At 38.2% G+C, this 18,589-nt stretch overlaps 1 protein-coding gene across 1 annotated transcript in view; it reads left to right on the top strand.

Annotated features, from left to right (window-relative positions):
• Positions 1 to 18,589, top strand: part of LOC127568488 (echinoderm microtubule-associated protein-like 4) — a 148,792-nt gene that overhangs the window by 101,788 nt on the left and 28,415 nt on the right. The window contains 5 exon segments of the mRNA XM_052012292.1: positions 1,037 to 1,172; positions 4,405 to 4,556; positions 5,807 to 5,932; positions 6,719 to 6,850; positions 8,864 to 8,931. Coding sequence (XP_051868252.1) covers positions 1,037 to 1,172; positions 4,405 to 4,556; positions 5,807 to 5,932; positions 6,719 to 6,850; positions 8,864 to 8,931 — 614 coding nt within the window.

The raw sequence follows: 18,589 nt of genomic DNA on the forward strand, positions 1-18,589 counted from the left end.
GCTCATAAGAAAGATACTGAGTGATTTTAATCAGCATGTAGATTGGACAAATGAAATTGGCAGGTTAGCTTTGAGGGTGAGTTCATGAAGCATATTCAGGATTGTTTCTTAGATCAATATGTTGAAGTCCAATCAAGTAGCACGTTATTTTCAAATCTGGAATCGGGATTGATTATTGATCTCTCATTAAAGGAGCCCTGAGGAAAGAATGATCATCATATTCTGGAAATGCCGTATTCAGTTTGAAGGTGAAAAGCTAGGGCCTGAAACTAAACTTAAATAAAGGCATTTACAGTGGAATTACAGAAGGCTGGGAAATTAGATTAAAGGGTAAAACAGTAGATCAGCAGTGACAGACATTTAAGGACTGATTTCACTAATCTAAGCAACCACGCATTCCAGTGAGAAGGGTTCTGCAAGGAAGATGCAACATCTGTGACTAAGGCAATAAAAAAAAGGTGTTAAATTGAAGGAAAAGGCAGATAAGAAGATTGGTGATAGGCCAGAGGATTTGGAATTTTTTTCGAAACCAGCAAAGGATGACTTTAAAAAAAACTATACTGTGGCAAAAATAGAATATGAGAGTAATTTAGCAAATAATATGAAAACAAATAGTAAGAGTTTCTGTAGGTATAAAGGGGAAGAAAGTAGCTAAAGTAAACATTGGTCTCTTAAAGGATAAAATATTTTTACACAGAGAGTGGTAGGTGCCTGGAATGTGCTGCTGAGGAGGTGGTAGAAGCGAATACGATAACAATGTTTAAGAGGCATTTGGACCGGCATATAATCAGGTAGGGAGTAGAGGGATATGGGCCATGTGCAGGGAGATGGGATTAGTTTGGATTGACATCATGGTTGGTGTAGACATGATGGGCTGAGTGGCCTGTTCCTGTGCTGTACTTTTTTCTGTAAGAGGAGCTGCAGAACAAAATACAGCATCAGACAACCAAAGTACAACCTAGTTTACAGGATAACTGCAACAGTGAAAGCTATGTTGAATATATATAAAAACTCTCAATGTTTTTTTATCTTTCAGAAATATGAAAAACCAAAATTTGTTCAGTGTTTAGCATTTTTGGAGAATGGTGATGTGCTAACTGGAGATTCTGGAGGAATAATGCTAATTTGGAATAGAACCACTGTGGAATCTGCACAAGGGAAAGGACCCAAAGGTAATTGCAGTTTTTATTAAATCTCAAATTTAAATCAGTATAGCTACAAGGCAAATACTTTTAATGAAAGTGGTGCAGTCAATAGCTTAGTTAGTAGACAGCTTGGCTACTGTAGACCTTCATCTAAAATGAAGTTAATTGGAAGTTTTAAATTTTTTTTAAGCAAATTATATCCACAAATTCATATCATAGTGGTGGGCTTCAACACCAAAATTTAATTTGCTGTATTTGACAATGAATACATATCTTTATTTTTGCTACAGTCAAGATATATAAAGTTCATCAACACCACAGTTGCTAATAAACCCAAGATATGGAATATGATGATTAACTTACAAATTGGCACTTTCCAAAATTCTTAATACCAATAAACACAAAATTCAAGTGGCACCAAATTTCTCTGTAAAATGTTCACAAATTACGTGCACATTTAATGGAGCAATTTCTGTTAAAGTTTGAATGCCTTCATTCCAGTGTACAATGGAACTAACTTGTTTGGTTTTGAACTATTTGGCCTTGCCTTTTACTCCTGAGGCAAATTCAAGTTCTTAAGATAATAAGTTAAAGCATCCAATACTTTCAAGTCACTGGGTAATGCACAAGAACTATTCAGATCAGAACTTTATTATTATTGTTACTTTTAACATAATCCTTGGATTAACTACTTGGGGAGATTGAGGTATAATTCTGGAGTGCCTTTTGCTGTTCTCGATTTGATTTAACATTGGGTCAAAATAGAGCTTTACCCTGTATTATAGTAGTGTTCTGCATTTTTGTTCTTAAACAAATTTCAGCAGCATTTTGTGTATTTTTTATAATGTTAAAACTAATTTGAAACTGGGCTATATGAAAAGAGAAAAATGTTGGTTGAAATTAGTCAGAAAAACGACTGTTCTCTATTTCATGTTCTCTATTTCATATTCTACTATCTGTTGAAAGACAAAAGGCCACATTGTATTTTGTAAAAACTACCCCTCTGTATTTACCGCAGATGCATCTATGTTCAGTGGAAACTCTGCCATTTCTGTTTAGTTCAGACACTCTACTGTGTTTAATGTAATATTTAATGGAAACACAGATACCCCATATGATAGTTACTTAAGGTACAACCACCTTTGTACGTGGTTCATTGGAATGGATTGACCAGGTTTAGGCCAGATTAGAGGGTTTACAGGAGGTCTGAGGGATTTTGGGCCAGAGTGGTCATTTTATCAATTGTGAAAGCAATGATAGATGAGGTAGCAGCATTTGAGAGGCCCAGCTCAATTCCAGTTACTGATCATCTCTGTTCTAGATGTATTCTGCCCTTTGAATGGGAGGGTAAAGCAGTTTGTTTGTCATGGATAAGGTCCAAGTTGGGTACAAGAATGAGGAAGGAAGTCTTTGGGAAGTCTTGTATTTCCAGGACAAACGCTAACACAGACTAGGGCAGCAAGCCAGTCTGCATGTCCAATAATGCCTCAAGCTTTGTAATTTGATGCCTATAGGTGCCCTGGGCTGAAGAGCAGGATGGGATATTCCTACTTGTACTTGGTTGAGAATCTTTATGGTATTTTCAGTATACTCTATTTAGCATAGACTAACATAGAACCTAGCTATACATTGATATTCAAAATACAAAAAAAATCAGGAGATCTGAAAAAAAAAACAGAAAATGATGGAAATACTCAACTGGTCAGGCACAATCTATGAAGAGAGAAATGGTTAAAGTTTCAGGTCAAGCTGATTAAAGGTCATTGAAACATTAACTCAGTTTCTCTCAGCATAGCTGCTGCGTGACCAGCATTTTCCGATTTTATTAACTTTGCATTTATATTTTTCTCTGTTATTAAAATAATATTTCAATTAAGTAAATTATTTTTATTAGATAAATTTTGATAAACAATTGCAGAACAATTTTATATAAAAATGACCTGTAAAATGGGTGGAAGTCAATAAAAAATGATTCAGTTAACATAAAATATACTGGTGAAACATTTAAAAATCCAGAATTCTAATGATATCTGACAGTTGAATGTGATGTTAAATAAAATAACAGGTTTGGTTAGTTAGGAAAATTAAAACCCATGGGATAAAAGGATGATAGCAGGAAGGGACACAATTGAAAAAGGGACAAAAAACAGATTTGTGGTTTCTCAAGGCTTGGTATGTTGGTTTTGAAAAACATTAATGATTAGGGGTTGTGGGGCAGATTTCTGAAATTTGCATCAAACCCAAAGCTTGGAAGTTTAGCAAACAGTGAGGAAGATATCATACACTGGCTGGGGGAACGGCGGATGCATAGCAAATAGAACCCAGTGCAAGGAAGTATGAGGAGGAAAGAATAAAGTGAGGCAATCTAAGCTGAATAGTAACTGAAAAGCAAAATAAAAGAATAGAGGCCAGAAATCTGAAATAAAAGTAGCAATTTCTAGTTTTTAGATTGTACCGTTTAATTTATTAAAGGGAGTTCAAAAACTGAGAGAGCTTAGAAAGTTTGTGCACAAACCTTTGTAAGTAACAGTGCAATTTAAAAAACACTGTTAATAAAACATCTGGAATTTTGGGCTTAATAAATAACTATATAAAGTACAAAGGCCAGGAAGTTATGCTAAAGCTACGTAAAATACTAATTTGATCCCAGCAGCAGTGTTGTACCTGACCTGGGCATGACACTTTGGAAACGAATTAAGCTTTTGGAAAGGGTGCTAAAGAAATTTAAGAGAGTGGTTGAAGGGTAAGTAACCATAACTTCTAAGGCGATAGCAAAGAACCAGTAGCAACTTGAGTTTTTTTTGTGTGTGTAATGAGTATAGTAATTAGGTTTAACCATCAAATAATGTTAGGGGATATGGATGCAAGACTAGTAGTTCTAAAGAAAATTAGAGAAAGGAAGGAAAGAAATGACAAGGATATAGGGAAAGTGTGAGTATCATGACAGAGGACCAACTGGATTGCTTGGACTGCTCTTTGAAAGAGCCAGTGCAGATTTGAAAGCCAGAATGGCCTCTCTGTTCTGTACTCTGCTACAACACTCAGAATGCTATTCACAGAATATTTGTCAGTCATCTTCATAGGCACAAACTTGGTTCCTCTAAAATAACCTCCTCTAGCTGGTGCATTTTTAAAATTTGTGTATTAGACGGTTATTAGGATATAGATGTATAAATGAAACATCATTGGATTTGGCGGCTTTTACTATTCTATGTGCTTATGACTGCATAATATAGCAAATAAACTTTTCATTGTTTAGGGGTGTATCAGATCAGCAGGCAAATTAAAGCACATGATGGAAGCGTATTTACTCTCTGCCAAATGAGAAATGGAATGCTGCTAACAGGGGGCGGGAAAGATCGCAAAATCATCCTGTGGGATCATGACCTCGTTGCAGAAAGGGAAATTGAGGTAAGCTTATTGCTGTACCTTAATGGAATTATGGAAACAGTCTTCAATGACATGTTTGTTTTAATAATTTAGAATGCTACATTGAAAATGTTTACAAGTTCTTCTTCAATTGGATGGGTAATTAAATAGCTTAGAGTCATGGAATCATACAACATGGAAACAGTGCATTTAGCCCAATTCATCCACACCGATCAGTGGGTACCCTTCCATATAAATCCCATCTCCCAGCATGTAGCCTTCTATGCCTAAGCAATTTAAGTGTTCATCTAGATACTTCTTAAATGCTGTCAGTGCGCCAGCTTCAACCACCCTCTCAGGCAGTGCATTCCATGTTCTAACCACTTCCTGGGTGAAGAAGGTCCCCCTCATATCCCCCTTAAAATTTCTTCTGCCCTTACCCTAATTCTATGTCCTTCAAGTGAAAACTTAGATTGTAGGCACTATGAATTGCAAAATCTAAAAAGTAATCTGTGTGAAGAAAGTAAGTAAGAGATGTAAAGCAAGTGTAAGAACACAGAGACCCAGGAGTGTTTGTGCACGAAGCTTTGAAGGCAACGGGACAGATTAATTAATTTATTAATAAAGCATTTGGGACTATGAGATTTATAAAGGGGCAGAGGATACACTCATTTGATGATATTGCCGAATACTTCAGGGATTATCAAGAAAGCCACTTCTTTCAGCCACCCTTCCATACTTAGTGACAACCTACTTGAACAGTGCTTCCCAATTCTGCAACTTCTATACAAAGACTGATGAGGGCAGAAAGTTTAAGGGAGCAACATTGCTAGTGTCCAGCTATTTCGTTGTTGACATTCTGTAATAATACCTTGGTTGTTGATATCCAAGAATTCTCCAGGGGCTCTCTCTCTCGGAGTAATATCACCAGATGGTTTGCAATGGTTCACTAGGACATTCACAAGTACCAATTCAAAGCCACTAAAGATACTAATAAATACATCTTCACCAATGAAAAGTTCTATTTTACATGTGTTTGCCTCTGAGTCAGAAGGTTGTGTTTCATTTATATGTGTATGTAATTTCGGCCAATATTCCCAAGGAGAATTGGAAAGTATGAAATAACATAGCATTGGCGCACTAGGTTTGTTTCTATTAGGAAGGCTGACTTTGAATATAAATTTTCTTCAATGGTGTGAGAATTTATTTATATGCGACTCAAAATTTTACTGTTTTTGTTTAATATTGAGTGACAGTTGTAATTTTTTTTCACTTTTCTTGTGTTGGTTTAGGTTCCTGATCAGTTTGGGACCATTCGAGCTGTAGCCGAGGGAAAAGGAGACCAGTTTCTAATTGGCACCTCGCGCAACTTCATTTTAAGAGGAACATTCAATGATGGGTTCCAGGTAGAAGTACAGGTGTGTGATACTTTCACTTTTAGATGGCTTCATTTAGGCAACTAAACTTGATTCCATTGAAGAAAGTAAAATCTTCTGGAACAAGCTGGCTGCCAAATCTGTTCATTCCCCAACGAAAATAAAAATTCTTTAAATTTTTGAACCTACAGCTGTTTGTTTTTGTGTACTAAGAATATTGTTCTGTGTATTTGATACATTGTTGAATAAAAGCAGTAAAATGAATAGATTGAATTCCATTGGATATTATCTTCCTGAATTTTGTTTCAGTGTATCTTGTTAATAGCATGAGGTTCTAATATTCTTTAACCAACTGTAATAGAAAATTCACTTATCAAGATGTAATATCTGGAAAAATCTTATAAACACATCTGTAGCATGGTTAACAGTGAAATAATCAAATCATTCAAAATGTGTTTTTTCAACATCTTGAATTTCTAATAGCTGGTATGAAGTTTTAAATAATCGAAGCAATTAAGATTTTAATATTAAATATATTAATTATGTTTTTGTTTGCTTTCTATTTTGCAAAATTCCTCAAAATTGCATTTGTCGTATCCCTGATACCTTATGAAGCTCATTATTCAAAATAGAAATAGAACACATTTTCTGTGTTATGTTCTCTGAACTGGAAAGTATTTTAAATAATGACTATCCATGTTGTTCACTATGTGGATGTTATCTTTATATTGTGTATATTTAATAGTTAAATATTGGTTATAGAAATCTGACTAGATTATTTTAGTTGGTTTAATTTCTTTCTAAAGCTTGTAGTTTTAATTATTGCAGGGTCATACAGATGAGCTCTGGGGTCTAGCAACACACCCTTTCAAGGACCTTTTCCTGACCTGTGCCCAGGATCGACAAGTTTGCTTGTGGAACTCTGTGGACCACACCCTTGAATGGAGCAAGATCTTGGATGTAATTATTTGTTCATTTTTAAAATTTTTGTTAAAAGATAAGATTACAAGCACTTTTTCATTGTTCAGCCAGTTACAGATCCATTGTTTTAAGTGTAGAGGAGAAATTTTTCCCAAGGCAGAGCGCATTTTTACATCACCAGTCAATGAATGGCTCTGGATAGCATTTTGCAATAGTATTGCAAACAAACACACAATATTTTTGATTTATTGCAATAGAAATTTATTTCAATTATAGTTGTAATGTACCTTTGGCAAATCTGCAAATTCATATTGGAACTATTTCTAGCAAACCAAGTCTGCCATCTTAAAAATAAACTTAGGAAAAATTAAAATGAAAAATTATGAATGGGTATAATCCTACAATAGCGGCAGCAAATTTTCCTGGATCCAACCTATTAATTTTCTGAAAAGCTACTGCAAGTGCATCAGAAAATATCAATGACAGTTTGTTTTGCAACAAATGTTTAATGATTTTTTCTGGGGGGCTGATAGTTTAAAAGCAACATTTGGGTGAATTGATTCTGACCATTTTACGTTTCAAATTAATTGCATTTCTAAGAGTGGAAGGTTCAAGTTTTGGCATAAGATGCAAAAGGAATAAGCCCAGGGAAAACAAAGTATTCAACAGAAGATAGCTATTTTAAAAATAAACCTTTGTAACTAGACTGTTAATACTTCAATCAATACAATATAACTAAATGACTTCTTGTTATGTCTGCATAACCTAAATGAAAATAACCGAAGTGGTTTCAGGAGTTTAAAATCTTGCCTGATCAATCTTCTTAAGGTTTTGAGGACATGACATTGTGTATTGACATTGAAGTATCTAGCATGCTTCTGTTCTCTTGAAATGTATTTGTCATTAATGATGATAAATAGGAAGAACCAATGGAGATTTCATCAGAGTTAGTGTGGCTTATACAGAATTTTTTTGGAACTGTGGCATATGAAATTAATTATAGAGTGAATGTTATTACATATTAGGAGATAAAGTAGGAATCTTATTTGGTGAGGGGTTCAAAATGGTTAAGGAAGAAGCTGAAAGAGGTCTGGGGAATGATACTGGACTATTGCTGAGTGTATTCTTTATTTGTTCTTACCTGGTTTTGAATAAAGCTTCAATTTATAGATGTTTTAATTATGCAGGAAGTATAGCATGGCTGCCCATTCTCCACTGCCTCCAGTATCCCTGATAGAAAAATAACCTGCCCATCCCAAAATCCAAGAACCTTTTCTTGAGTTCATACCCTCCTTTTCCCAATTTTATGTCTCCTGTCTTACTCTTACTGTTCACTTATTCACCCTCTACCCTTCTTCCTCTGTCCTCCACTAATCCATTCCATCATTGCCCTGTCCTTGCCTTGCCCTACTCTCCATTGCAAACAGATGAGGTATTGGGATCAAAGTATCTGAAAATATGTCTCTTAACTCTAAATTCAATGGTAAATTGTAATGCTTCAGTGGCTTCTAGGGATTCATGACTTCAGTTTTCTTACAGTCAAAATGTTAGAAGAATAAATGGTTTCCCTGGTAAAGGTTTCCATGCAAACAATTCAATATGATTCATTTACATGTTAGCAAATAGGTGCTGGTACTTAAAGTTTCTTGAGTTTGGGCATGCCATCATGGCAACACTTATGTTTCTTTTCTACTTGTCCTGATGAAGTTAATGTGGAACATCTCAAACAACTGGGAGCCGGAAAATGATGCTGTGGCCACAGTTTGATCAGCTAAGATTCAGTGAATGGCAGAACAGGTTCAATGGGCCTTTCTCTGCTATTGTTTATGTTCTTATGATGTTAGATTAAGAATTCAAGCATTTTACCCTGCTGATAACCGAGGAGCAGTGCTACATGTTTTTAAGATTGTATGTGATTTGAAGGTGGTGGCAATCCTTCTTCTTCACTTGTTTTCTTTTGCTGTGGTAGAGGCTGGAACATCTGGGAAGCTTCAGTAATTGAAAGGGAATATATTAAAATTTCCAAATATAAATGTAATTCTCTCTCATTAGGAACCAGGTCATTGTGCTGAATTCCATCCCAGTGGTGTTGTGGTTGCTATCGGGACTCATTCAGGAAGGTAAGTCTGATGAATCTTTTAGTCTTCAACTAAAGGAGTTTGTATATGTTTGGGATGGTGTATCATGCTTTTTTACATTTTACAAGATATCTGCACCTCTGCAGTTATTGCTTCATTGTGCATTCTCTGTTTAAATCAATCCAATGTTGTCAGCTGTGTTTTCAACTTTTCTAACTGTTACATACCAGCAACAAAAGAAACACACCGAGTCATGTATGTGTTAGAAACTATTTTATTAATAACTACTTATGATAATAAGAAAAATAATAGTAAAAATGTTAGAAGTAAAAATGTTAGATATTAACCATTAACCCCAAAAATAAACCCGGTGTGTGTGTGTGTGGCAAATTCCCAAACTCCAAGTCCAGGAATAGTTCTCAAAGTTCAGTACAGCAAGCCATAAGGTGAAACGTGAGCAAAGGCTTTTGTAAAACCACCATTGACTGAAGAGAAAATGTAGAGAGAGAATAGAGAGATTACAAAATCCAAATGTTCCATGATGGAACCCATACGACACCTCAGTCACTGATGATCTCCACTGCTTTGTTCCGAAGTATCTGCCACCCCGAAAGGCATCCGAGATCTGGCCGTCCACACAAATACCTGCTTCCTTCTACAGGTTAATGACAAAGTGGACGCCACTGGATTATTCCAAAAATCCATACATGGATTGTATTGACAGACACAGTTATTGTTTTTCATCCATCGATACAGAGACCAGCAGACAGTGTCTCTTTCTCTCCCCCCCCTCCTTTCTGACTCTGACTGATCCAAAACCTCAGCACGTTGTTATCTCCTGTTGTTGTAATGACGCCACACACACACACACTACTGTACTATGTCTTAAAGGGACATTCACCAAATAGTAACCTAATCCATAACATAACCTTTTAAAGTCCTCTCCTTTATTCTTCATATTTATTGTGGTATTTCTAATGACGTAGAAGGAGGCCATTTGGCCCATAGGTCCATATTACCATTAGAGCAATCCCATTCCCCCCTCCCCCCCCCCCCCCCCCCCATTTCCCTGCAACTCACTTGCTCATCAACTCCACTCTGAATTCAACTTCCTGCCTCACTCTGCTTTATGACATTCTGTAAAGTGAAACTCTTTGGTGAGCTTTTGTTCATCAGCCAAAGTCCTCCTTGTGTTGCTCAATGATTCAAGGATGAAAGACCTTAATCATGTGGATAGACTGGAGAACCCGTGATTGTTCTCCTTGGAACTGAGGAGGTTGTGAGGGGATTTGATAGCGATAGTTAAAATCTTGAAGGATATAAATAAACTGAATAGAGGGATACTGTTCCCATGAGCAAATATAGCTCCCATTAGCTATGTTGTGGTGCATATAGGTACCAAAGATGTAGGAAAAAAGCGGGATGAGGTCCTACAAGCCAAATTTAGAGAGTTAGGAGATAAATTAAAAAAAAATAGGACCTCAAAGGTCAGAATTGCTACCTGCACCATGTGCTAGTCAGAGTAGGAATAGCAGCATAGTTAGGATAAATATGTGGCTTGAACAGTGGTGCATGAGGGCGGGTTTCAGATTCTTGGGACATTGAAACCGGTTCTGGGGGAGGTGGGACCCATACAAACCAGATGGTCTGCACCTGGCAGGACTGGGATCAATGTCCTCAGGGGGAGATTGTTTGCTAGTGCTGTTGGGGAGGGTTTAAACTAAGAAGGCAGGGGGATGGGAATCCATGCAGAAAGACAGAGGGAAACAAAGCAGACACCAAAGTAAAACTTAGAAAAGAGAAAAGTAAGAGTGGAATACAGAAAAGTCAAATGCAAAGGACACAAATTTCCTAGATTCTAAAAGGACAATGAGTGTAAGGGCACTTTATCTGAATGCCTGTAGTATTTGAAACAAGGTCAGAGAACTTGTGGCACAAATCAGTACAAAGGGATATGATTTAGTGGCTATTACAGAAACATGGTTGCAGGGTGGAGATGATTGGGAATTAAATATCCAATGGTATCGGGTAATACGAAAGGATAGACAGGAAGGTAAGGGAGCCGGGGAAGCACTCTTAATTAAGAATGAGATCAGGGCAGTGGTGAGAGACTATGCAAGACCTAAAGAACAGAACGTTGAGTCCACCTGGGTAGAGATTAGGAATAGTAAAGGGAAAAAAAATCACTGGTGGAAGTTGTCGAGGCCACCGAATAATAACTTTACAGTGGCACATGCAATAAACCAAGAAATATCTGATGCATGTAAGAATGGAACAGTAGCTGTCATGGGGACTTTAATTTGTACATAGATTGGGTGAATCAAATTGCTTGAGGCAGTCTTGAGGAGGACTTCATACAATGCATCCGGGATAGCTTTCTTGAACAGCATGTTAGTGAATCTACAAGAGAAAATGCTATCTTGGATCTGGTCCTGTGCGATGAGACAGGTAAAATTAACAATCTTGTAGTTAGGGATCCTCTTGGAAAGAGTGATCATAGTATGATTGAATCTCTCATACAAATGGAGGGTGCAATAGTTTGATCTAAAACCAGTGTATAATGCCTAAACAAGGGAGACTACAGCAGGGTGAGAGTGGAGTTGGCTAGCATAGACTGGGAACACAGGCTATTTGGTGGGACAGTTGAGGAACAGTGGAAGACTTCCAAAGAGATTTTTCACAGTGCTCAATAAAAGTATTTTCCAGTTAAAAGCAAGGGCAGTAGGCTGGGGTGAGCCAGCCTTGGATAACAAAGGAAATAAAAGAAGGCATCAAATAAAAGCTTATGCATACAAAGTCGCCAGAAGTAGTGGGAAACTGGAAGATTGGGAAAACTTTGAAAAGCAACAAAGAACCACTAAGCAAGCAATAAGGTAAGGGAAGATAGATTATGAAAGTAAGCTATCACAAAATATACAGCACAAATATATAGCACAATATATAGCACAAAAACACGTCTAACATGCTAAAGAGAGATGTTATGGATGCAATGGGAGATGAGGACCTCGATCCAATCGCTGTCACCGAAGAGGTAGTAATGAGCAAACTAGTGGGCCTAAAGGTAGACAAGTCCCCTGGTCCTGATGGGATGCATCCCAGGGTACCAAAAGAAATGGCGGAAGTTATAGTAGATGCGTTTGTGATAATTTAACAAAATTCTCTGGACTCTGGGCAGGCCCCGGCGGATTGGAAGACAGCTAATATCATGCCACTGTTTAAAAAAGGATGTAGGCAAACGGCAGGTAACCATAGGCCAGTTAGCTTAACGTCTGTAGACAGGAAAATGCTTGAAGCTATCATTAAGGAAGAAATAGCGAGACATCTGGATAGAAGTGGTTCCATCAGGCAGACACAGCATGGATTGAGGAAGGGCAGGTCATGTTTGACAAACTTAATTGGAGTTCTTTGAGGATAAAATGAACGCAGTGGATAGAGGGGAATGGGTGGATGTTGTATACTTGGATTTTCAGAAGGCATTCAACAAGGTGCTGCATAAAAGACATCCATAAGATAAGGATGCATGCAGTTGGGGGTAATATGTTAGCATGGATAGAGGATTCGTTAACCAATTGAAGGCAGAGAGTTGGGATAAATGGGTGTTTCTCTGGTTGGCAATCAGTGGTGAGTGGGGTGTCACAGGGGTCGGTGCTGGGCCTACAACTGTTCACGATATACATTAATGACTTGGAAGAGGGGGCCAAGTGTAGTGTATCTAAGTTTGCTGATGACACTAAACTGAGTGAGTGGAAAAGCAAATTATTCAGAATCTGCAGAGAGATATGGATAGGTTAAGTGAGTGGGCAAGGGTCTGTCAGATGGAGTACAACGTTGGTAAATGTAAGGTCATCCACTTTGGAAGGAAAAATAGAAGATCAGATTATTATTTAAATGGTGAAAGATTGCAGAATGCTGTTGTACAGAGGGACTTGGGAGTGCTTGTGCATGAATCGCAAAAGGTTGGTTTGCAGGTGCAGTAGGTTATCAAGACGGCAAATGGAATGTTGGCCTTCATTTCTAGAAAGATTGAGTTTAAGACCAGGGAAGTTATGCTGCAACTGTATGGGGTACTGGTGAGGCTGCACCTGGAGTACTGCATGCAGTTCTGGTCTCCTTACTTGAGGAAAGATATACTGGCTTTGGAGGTGGTGCAGAGGAAGTTTACCAGGTTGATTCCAGAGATTCCGGGAGGAGAGATTGAGTCACCTGGAATTCAGAAGAATGAGGGGATCTCATAGAAGCATATAAAATTATGAAAGGGATAGATAAGCTGAGGCAGGAAAGTTGTTTCCACTGGTAGGTGAGACTAGAACTAGGGGCATAGCCTCAAGATTTGGGGGAGTAGATTTAGGATGGAGATGAGGAGGAACTGCTTTTCCCAGAGTAGTGAATCTGTGGAATTCTCTGCCCAGGGAAGCAGTAGAAGCTACCTCATTAAATATATTTAAGAGACAGTTTGATAGATTTTTGCATAGTAGGAGAATTAAGGGTTATGGGGAAAAGGCAAGTAGGTGGATCTGAGTCCACAGCCAAATCAGCCATGATCTTGTTTATCCCAGCAGCAAGGAAGTTGCTGGTGGAGCAGGCTCAATGGGCCAGATGGGCAGCTACTGCTCCTATTTCTTGTGTTCTTATGTTCTTAGTAAAGGCTTCAAGAATAGAAGATATAGATTGAACATTTTTGTTAAAAGAATCAGGATGTATAGAGCGAGTGATTGTGGATGGAATGCATTGTCAGGGATAGTGGTGGAGGTAAATTCAATTATAATTCAAAAGGGAGCTGAATAAGTATGAGTTTTCAAGGCTGTCAGAGGAGGGTGGGGGAATGGGACTAGCTGGATCACATTTAGAAAAGGTTGGTACAGATTCCACAGGCTGAATGAGTACTATCAGAGGTGCAACCATTTTGCCAAAACACATGAACCAGTGCTCGTGTAAAATTGTCAAGCTTAAAGATCAGAGCATCTATCATAGCTTCTGAAAGCATTTATTACTTCACTCGTAGTATTATCCAAGGCCAATATTACCTATCACTTAATGCCCTCGAGAAGATGATCGTGATAGATGGTAGAGGGCATGGGCTTGGAATGCACTGTTGAATCTGGCAAGTAATGCAAATGTTATATGTAGAAGTGATAATGCAGCAGTAGTGGAAGGAAATAATGTTTAGGGTGAGGAATGGTGAAAGTCAATGAGTCACTTGCACAGAGCACCTAATCTTTGAGTGGCTCTTGTAGCCACATTATTTAAGTTTCTGATTAATGGACAAACCCTCCCTGCAGGTTCTCCACCACTACCATCAATTTGTTGATGCTGAGACATTCAAAATGGTGATGGCATTGAATGTCAAGGGGTAATGGCTAGACTGTCCTGTCAGAGAGCATTCACTTGGCACGTCAATCCAAAACTGAATGTTCTCTAAGTCGTGCTGTAAGTGCTTTGTTATCTGATGAGTTGTAGATGGAACTGAACATTGTAAAATCTTCAGCTAATATTGCCATTTCTAAAACGGAGGTCATTGAAGAAGCACTTAGTTTGTTGGAACATAGATGCTGTACTTGGGAACTCCTGCCTAAAGTGTGATTCTCATAACTAGACACGATACTTCACGATACAGTCAAATCAGTGTTTAATTAAAGGTTCATAATGACTTCCTTGCTGCTTGTATTTTGTGCCTCTATTTATGAAGACCAGGACCCTATATTTTTTTCTTTGAAACCCACTTTTCAACCTGCCCTGCCACATTCAACAAACTATTTACATACTGTATATCTTCACATATAGTTTTAACCACTGGAGAGTTTTTGTTTTGATTCCCATTAAATCCTAATAGGGTTCCTTGATGGCAGAAAACTCTGCTCTCCCCTCGGCTCTTTTGTCCATTTTGGACCTAGGCTAAAACGGAGCAAAATAATTCTGACAGATCCCAAACTGAGCAACAGTGAACAGTTCATAGAACATAGAACAATTACAGCACAATTCAGGCCCTTCGGCCCACAAAGCTGTGCCGAACATGTCCCTACCCTAGAAATTACTAGGCTTACCTATAGCCCTCTACTCAGCTCCATATACCTATCTAACAGTCTCTTGAAAGACCCTATTGTATCAGCCTCCACCACCATTTCCAGCAGCCCATTCCACACACTCACCACTCTCTGAGTAAAAAAAAACTTACCCCTGACATCTCCTCTATATCTACTCCCCAGCACCTTAAACCTATGTCCTCTTGTGGCCACCAACTCAGCCCTGGGGAAAAGTCTCTGACTGTCTACCCTATCAATACCTCTCATCATCTTATACACCTCAGTCAGGTCCCCCCTCATCCTCCGTCTCTCCAAGGAGAAAAGGCCGAGTTCCCTCAACCTGCTTTCATAAGGCATGCTCCGCATTCCAGGCAGCATCCTTGTAAATCTCCTCTGCACCCTCTCTATGGCTTCCACATCTTTCCTGTAGTGAGGCGACCAGAACTGAGCACAGTACTCCAAGTGGGGTCTGACCGGGGACCTATATAGCTGCAACAGTACCTCACAGCTCCTAAATTCAATTCCCGGATTGATGAAGGGCAATACACCATATGCCTTCTTAACCACAGAGTCAACCTGCGCAGCCGCTTTGAGCGGGCAAAATAGTTCATTGGTGTAAGAGTTATTTGAAAGCACTGGCTGATAATTGAGAGTAGATTGATATGGAAAGGGGTGATGTTGGTGAATGCAGTGCAAATGGCTTTAATGGACAGCACAGTGGAACAGCTGGTAGAGCCGCTGCCTCGCTGTGCCAGAGTTCAGGGGTCAATCCTTATCTTGGGTCCAGTCTGTGTAGAGTTTGCATATTCTCCCTGTGACCTTGTGAGTTTCCCCTGGGTGCTCCAGTTCCCTCCCACAATTAATTGGCCACTGTAAATTTCACCTAGTATGTGGGTGAGTGGTAGAATGGAGGAAGTTGATGGGTTTGAAAGCTTTTTGACAGTAGAGCAATTTTTCACTTTTTATGTGTGTTTCAGAACTAGGAAAACTATTACCAGTTCTTGTTTTTTTTACTTGTTGAACTATTGCAGCAGGACAGGAAAGAAAGGTCAGTCTTTTCACATGGAAAACTATTTGGATAATATTGATTGGGTAAATAAAATATTGGCAAATAGGAATTATGATTTTTTTTTGTCTTGACAGAGGGCTTCAAGCACGTTAGTACAGCTATATATGGATTTAGTGGTTTGCCATCTATTATGACAATATAGATTTAAAAATCTGTTTAATAAAAGTATCAGTTTGTGGTCTGGACAGAGTACAAAAATATTGAATAAGGCATGTCATTTTCTGAATATTTGGAGTACTTAGTGCAGAGCAAAATAATAATTACATTTTCAAAAGGTCTTGCATTTATAACTATTATACAATAATGGTTATTGTATAGATGATTGAAATCTATTGGACAAATTGAACCTTAATCATAAACAAAGTACTAATTTAGAAATATTTTAATTATCTTGAAATATGGGAATTTATCGTTTGAAGCTCATCTTATCGTGATGACTTGAAGTTGCAACAAGGTTAGAAATAACTGTTCGTTAAAGGAGGAAATTCCTGGAGATAATCAACAAGTTATGCAGTACCTGAAAGTGATAGTTCTGGTTAGACATCACTGGCCTTTCTCTTTCCACAGATGCTGCCTAAAATGCTAAGGATTTCTTGCATTTTTGGTCGTATTTCAGTTTTCCAAGATCTGCAATATCTAGCTTTTGGATTAAAACCAAATGCTAATGGTCTTGTACCTGCTCTGAGCATGTCATAAGACATTCACTATGATTTAGTACTTTATCTTGCCCATCATACAGTAAGGAAAACCATTCACAGGACTTTTTATGCAGCTCTGATTTGGAATGTTTATAATATAAAAGATCTATTGGTCCAGATGTCATCTGTTTAGAATATATATTGTCTTTGATGTTTCTAAAAGGAGTCTGAAGAATTGCATTCCTAACATAAGTAATGTTCAGCCGGACATTGCTAGAATGTTTGTAATATCTGTGGACTTGATCACTCTTCATGCTGTATTTTGATTTGTTTTCGTAAAATTTGAAAAGGTTTCTTGGAAGGGAGCAGTTGAAGAAGACTGAGTCAGAATAATTGAATGGTGGTTGTATGTTAATTTGGAGCAAAGGAAATGTTTATTATAGAGACACAAGAAATTCTGAAGATGCTGGAATCTGGAGCAATACACAAAAAGTGCTGGAGGAACTCAGCACGTCAGGCAGCATCTATGGAGGGAAATAAACAGTCGACGTTTTGGGCCAAGACCCTTCATCAGGACTGGAAAGGAAGAGGGCAGAAGCCAGAATTAGAAGGTGGGGGGAGGGGGAGGAGATCACGCAGGCAGGTGATGGCGAGTTCAGGTGATAGGCAGAAGGTAGGTGAGTGTTATTCAGTAATTATCGACTTGTCCTTTCAGCAGGTTATATGTGCAGAGTTTAAAACCCATACTCCAGCTTAAGGAAGTTTCAGAGAATGTGCAATAGCAGAACAAATGGCTAAATACAAACTTGTTTTGCACTGAGTCCCATTATAAAGCTATCTCTTTTGGCTTGTATGTAACCATTCATTTGTGAATAAGAGCTAGAGTCACAGTTCCCACTGCACAGTACTTTTATTACCTGGTTTTCATTTCAATTCCATGGCTGAGAGAATTGTGATTTCTGTGTGACACAGATGACCAGTATTTTAAATGTATTGGAGTGAAAATAGCATCTTTTTCACTTTAGACATATTTTTGTGCTTCTGAAGTACCTAAGGAGTCCAATTTTATTTGACATTGCAAGAGAGAGGTACTTTGAGCATTACAAACTGTGTAAGGTGCCTTCACCTAGACATTTTTGTATGTCTCTTCTCCAGTAAGGTTCGGGCATGCCTTTTGACTTTGTTTATTCATGTAAAACCAATAGTACAATCTGTTTACTAAACTGCAAAAGTGTCAGGGTAACTGCACCTTTGGGGAGGGCTGTAATATACTCAAACTAAAGTATTTCTTTAAAAAAGCTTTCTGGTTTATGACACTCCCCATTTCACCCAAGATTTTAATCTCACTCAAAAGGCAGAACACTGAAAGAACTCTGGGTCAAACAGCACCTATGGACGCAAGCAGCAGGCTGCTTGACCCATTGAGATCATTGTTTCCTTGTTTTATTTCTAAGGTTGTGCATGTCAGTACAGGTAGGGTGTTGGAAACTAGGATCTGGTAAACTAGAAATAAAGGAAGAGGTGTAGGCCATTAAGTCCCATTAACCTTTTTTACCATTCAAGAAGATTATAGTTGATCTGTTATCTAATCCTACCTACCCTCTTTTTTTCCCCATATCCCTTAATCCTTGGAATCCTGGATTGACAAAATTTGTTAACCAAATTTACAATTGATCTACCATCAATTTAACAACCCAGGTTCAATCCTGCCTTGGGGTTCTCTTTGTGTGGAGTTTGCATGTTCTCCCTGTGACTACATGGGTTTCCTCCCAAAGACATGCAGGCTGCTAGGTTAATTGGCCACTGCAAATTGTCACAAGTGTACAGGTAAGTGCTAGAATCTGGGGAGAGTTGATGGGAATATGAGGAGAATAAAATGGGATTAGTGTAGAACTAATGTTAATGGTTGCTTGATGGTCGGTGCAGACTTGGTGGACTGAAGGGTCTGTATGATAGAATGAAAGTATAGAAGT

This window comes from Pristis pectinata, chromosome 3 (genome assembly GCF_009764475.1).
Source record: "Pristis pectinata isolate sPriPec2 chromosome 3, sPriPec2.1.pri, whole genome shotgun sequence".
Classification (NCBI taxonomy): Eukaryota; Metazoa; Chordata; class Chondrichthyes; order Rhinopristiformes; family Pristidae; genus Pristis; species Pristis pectinata.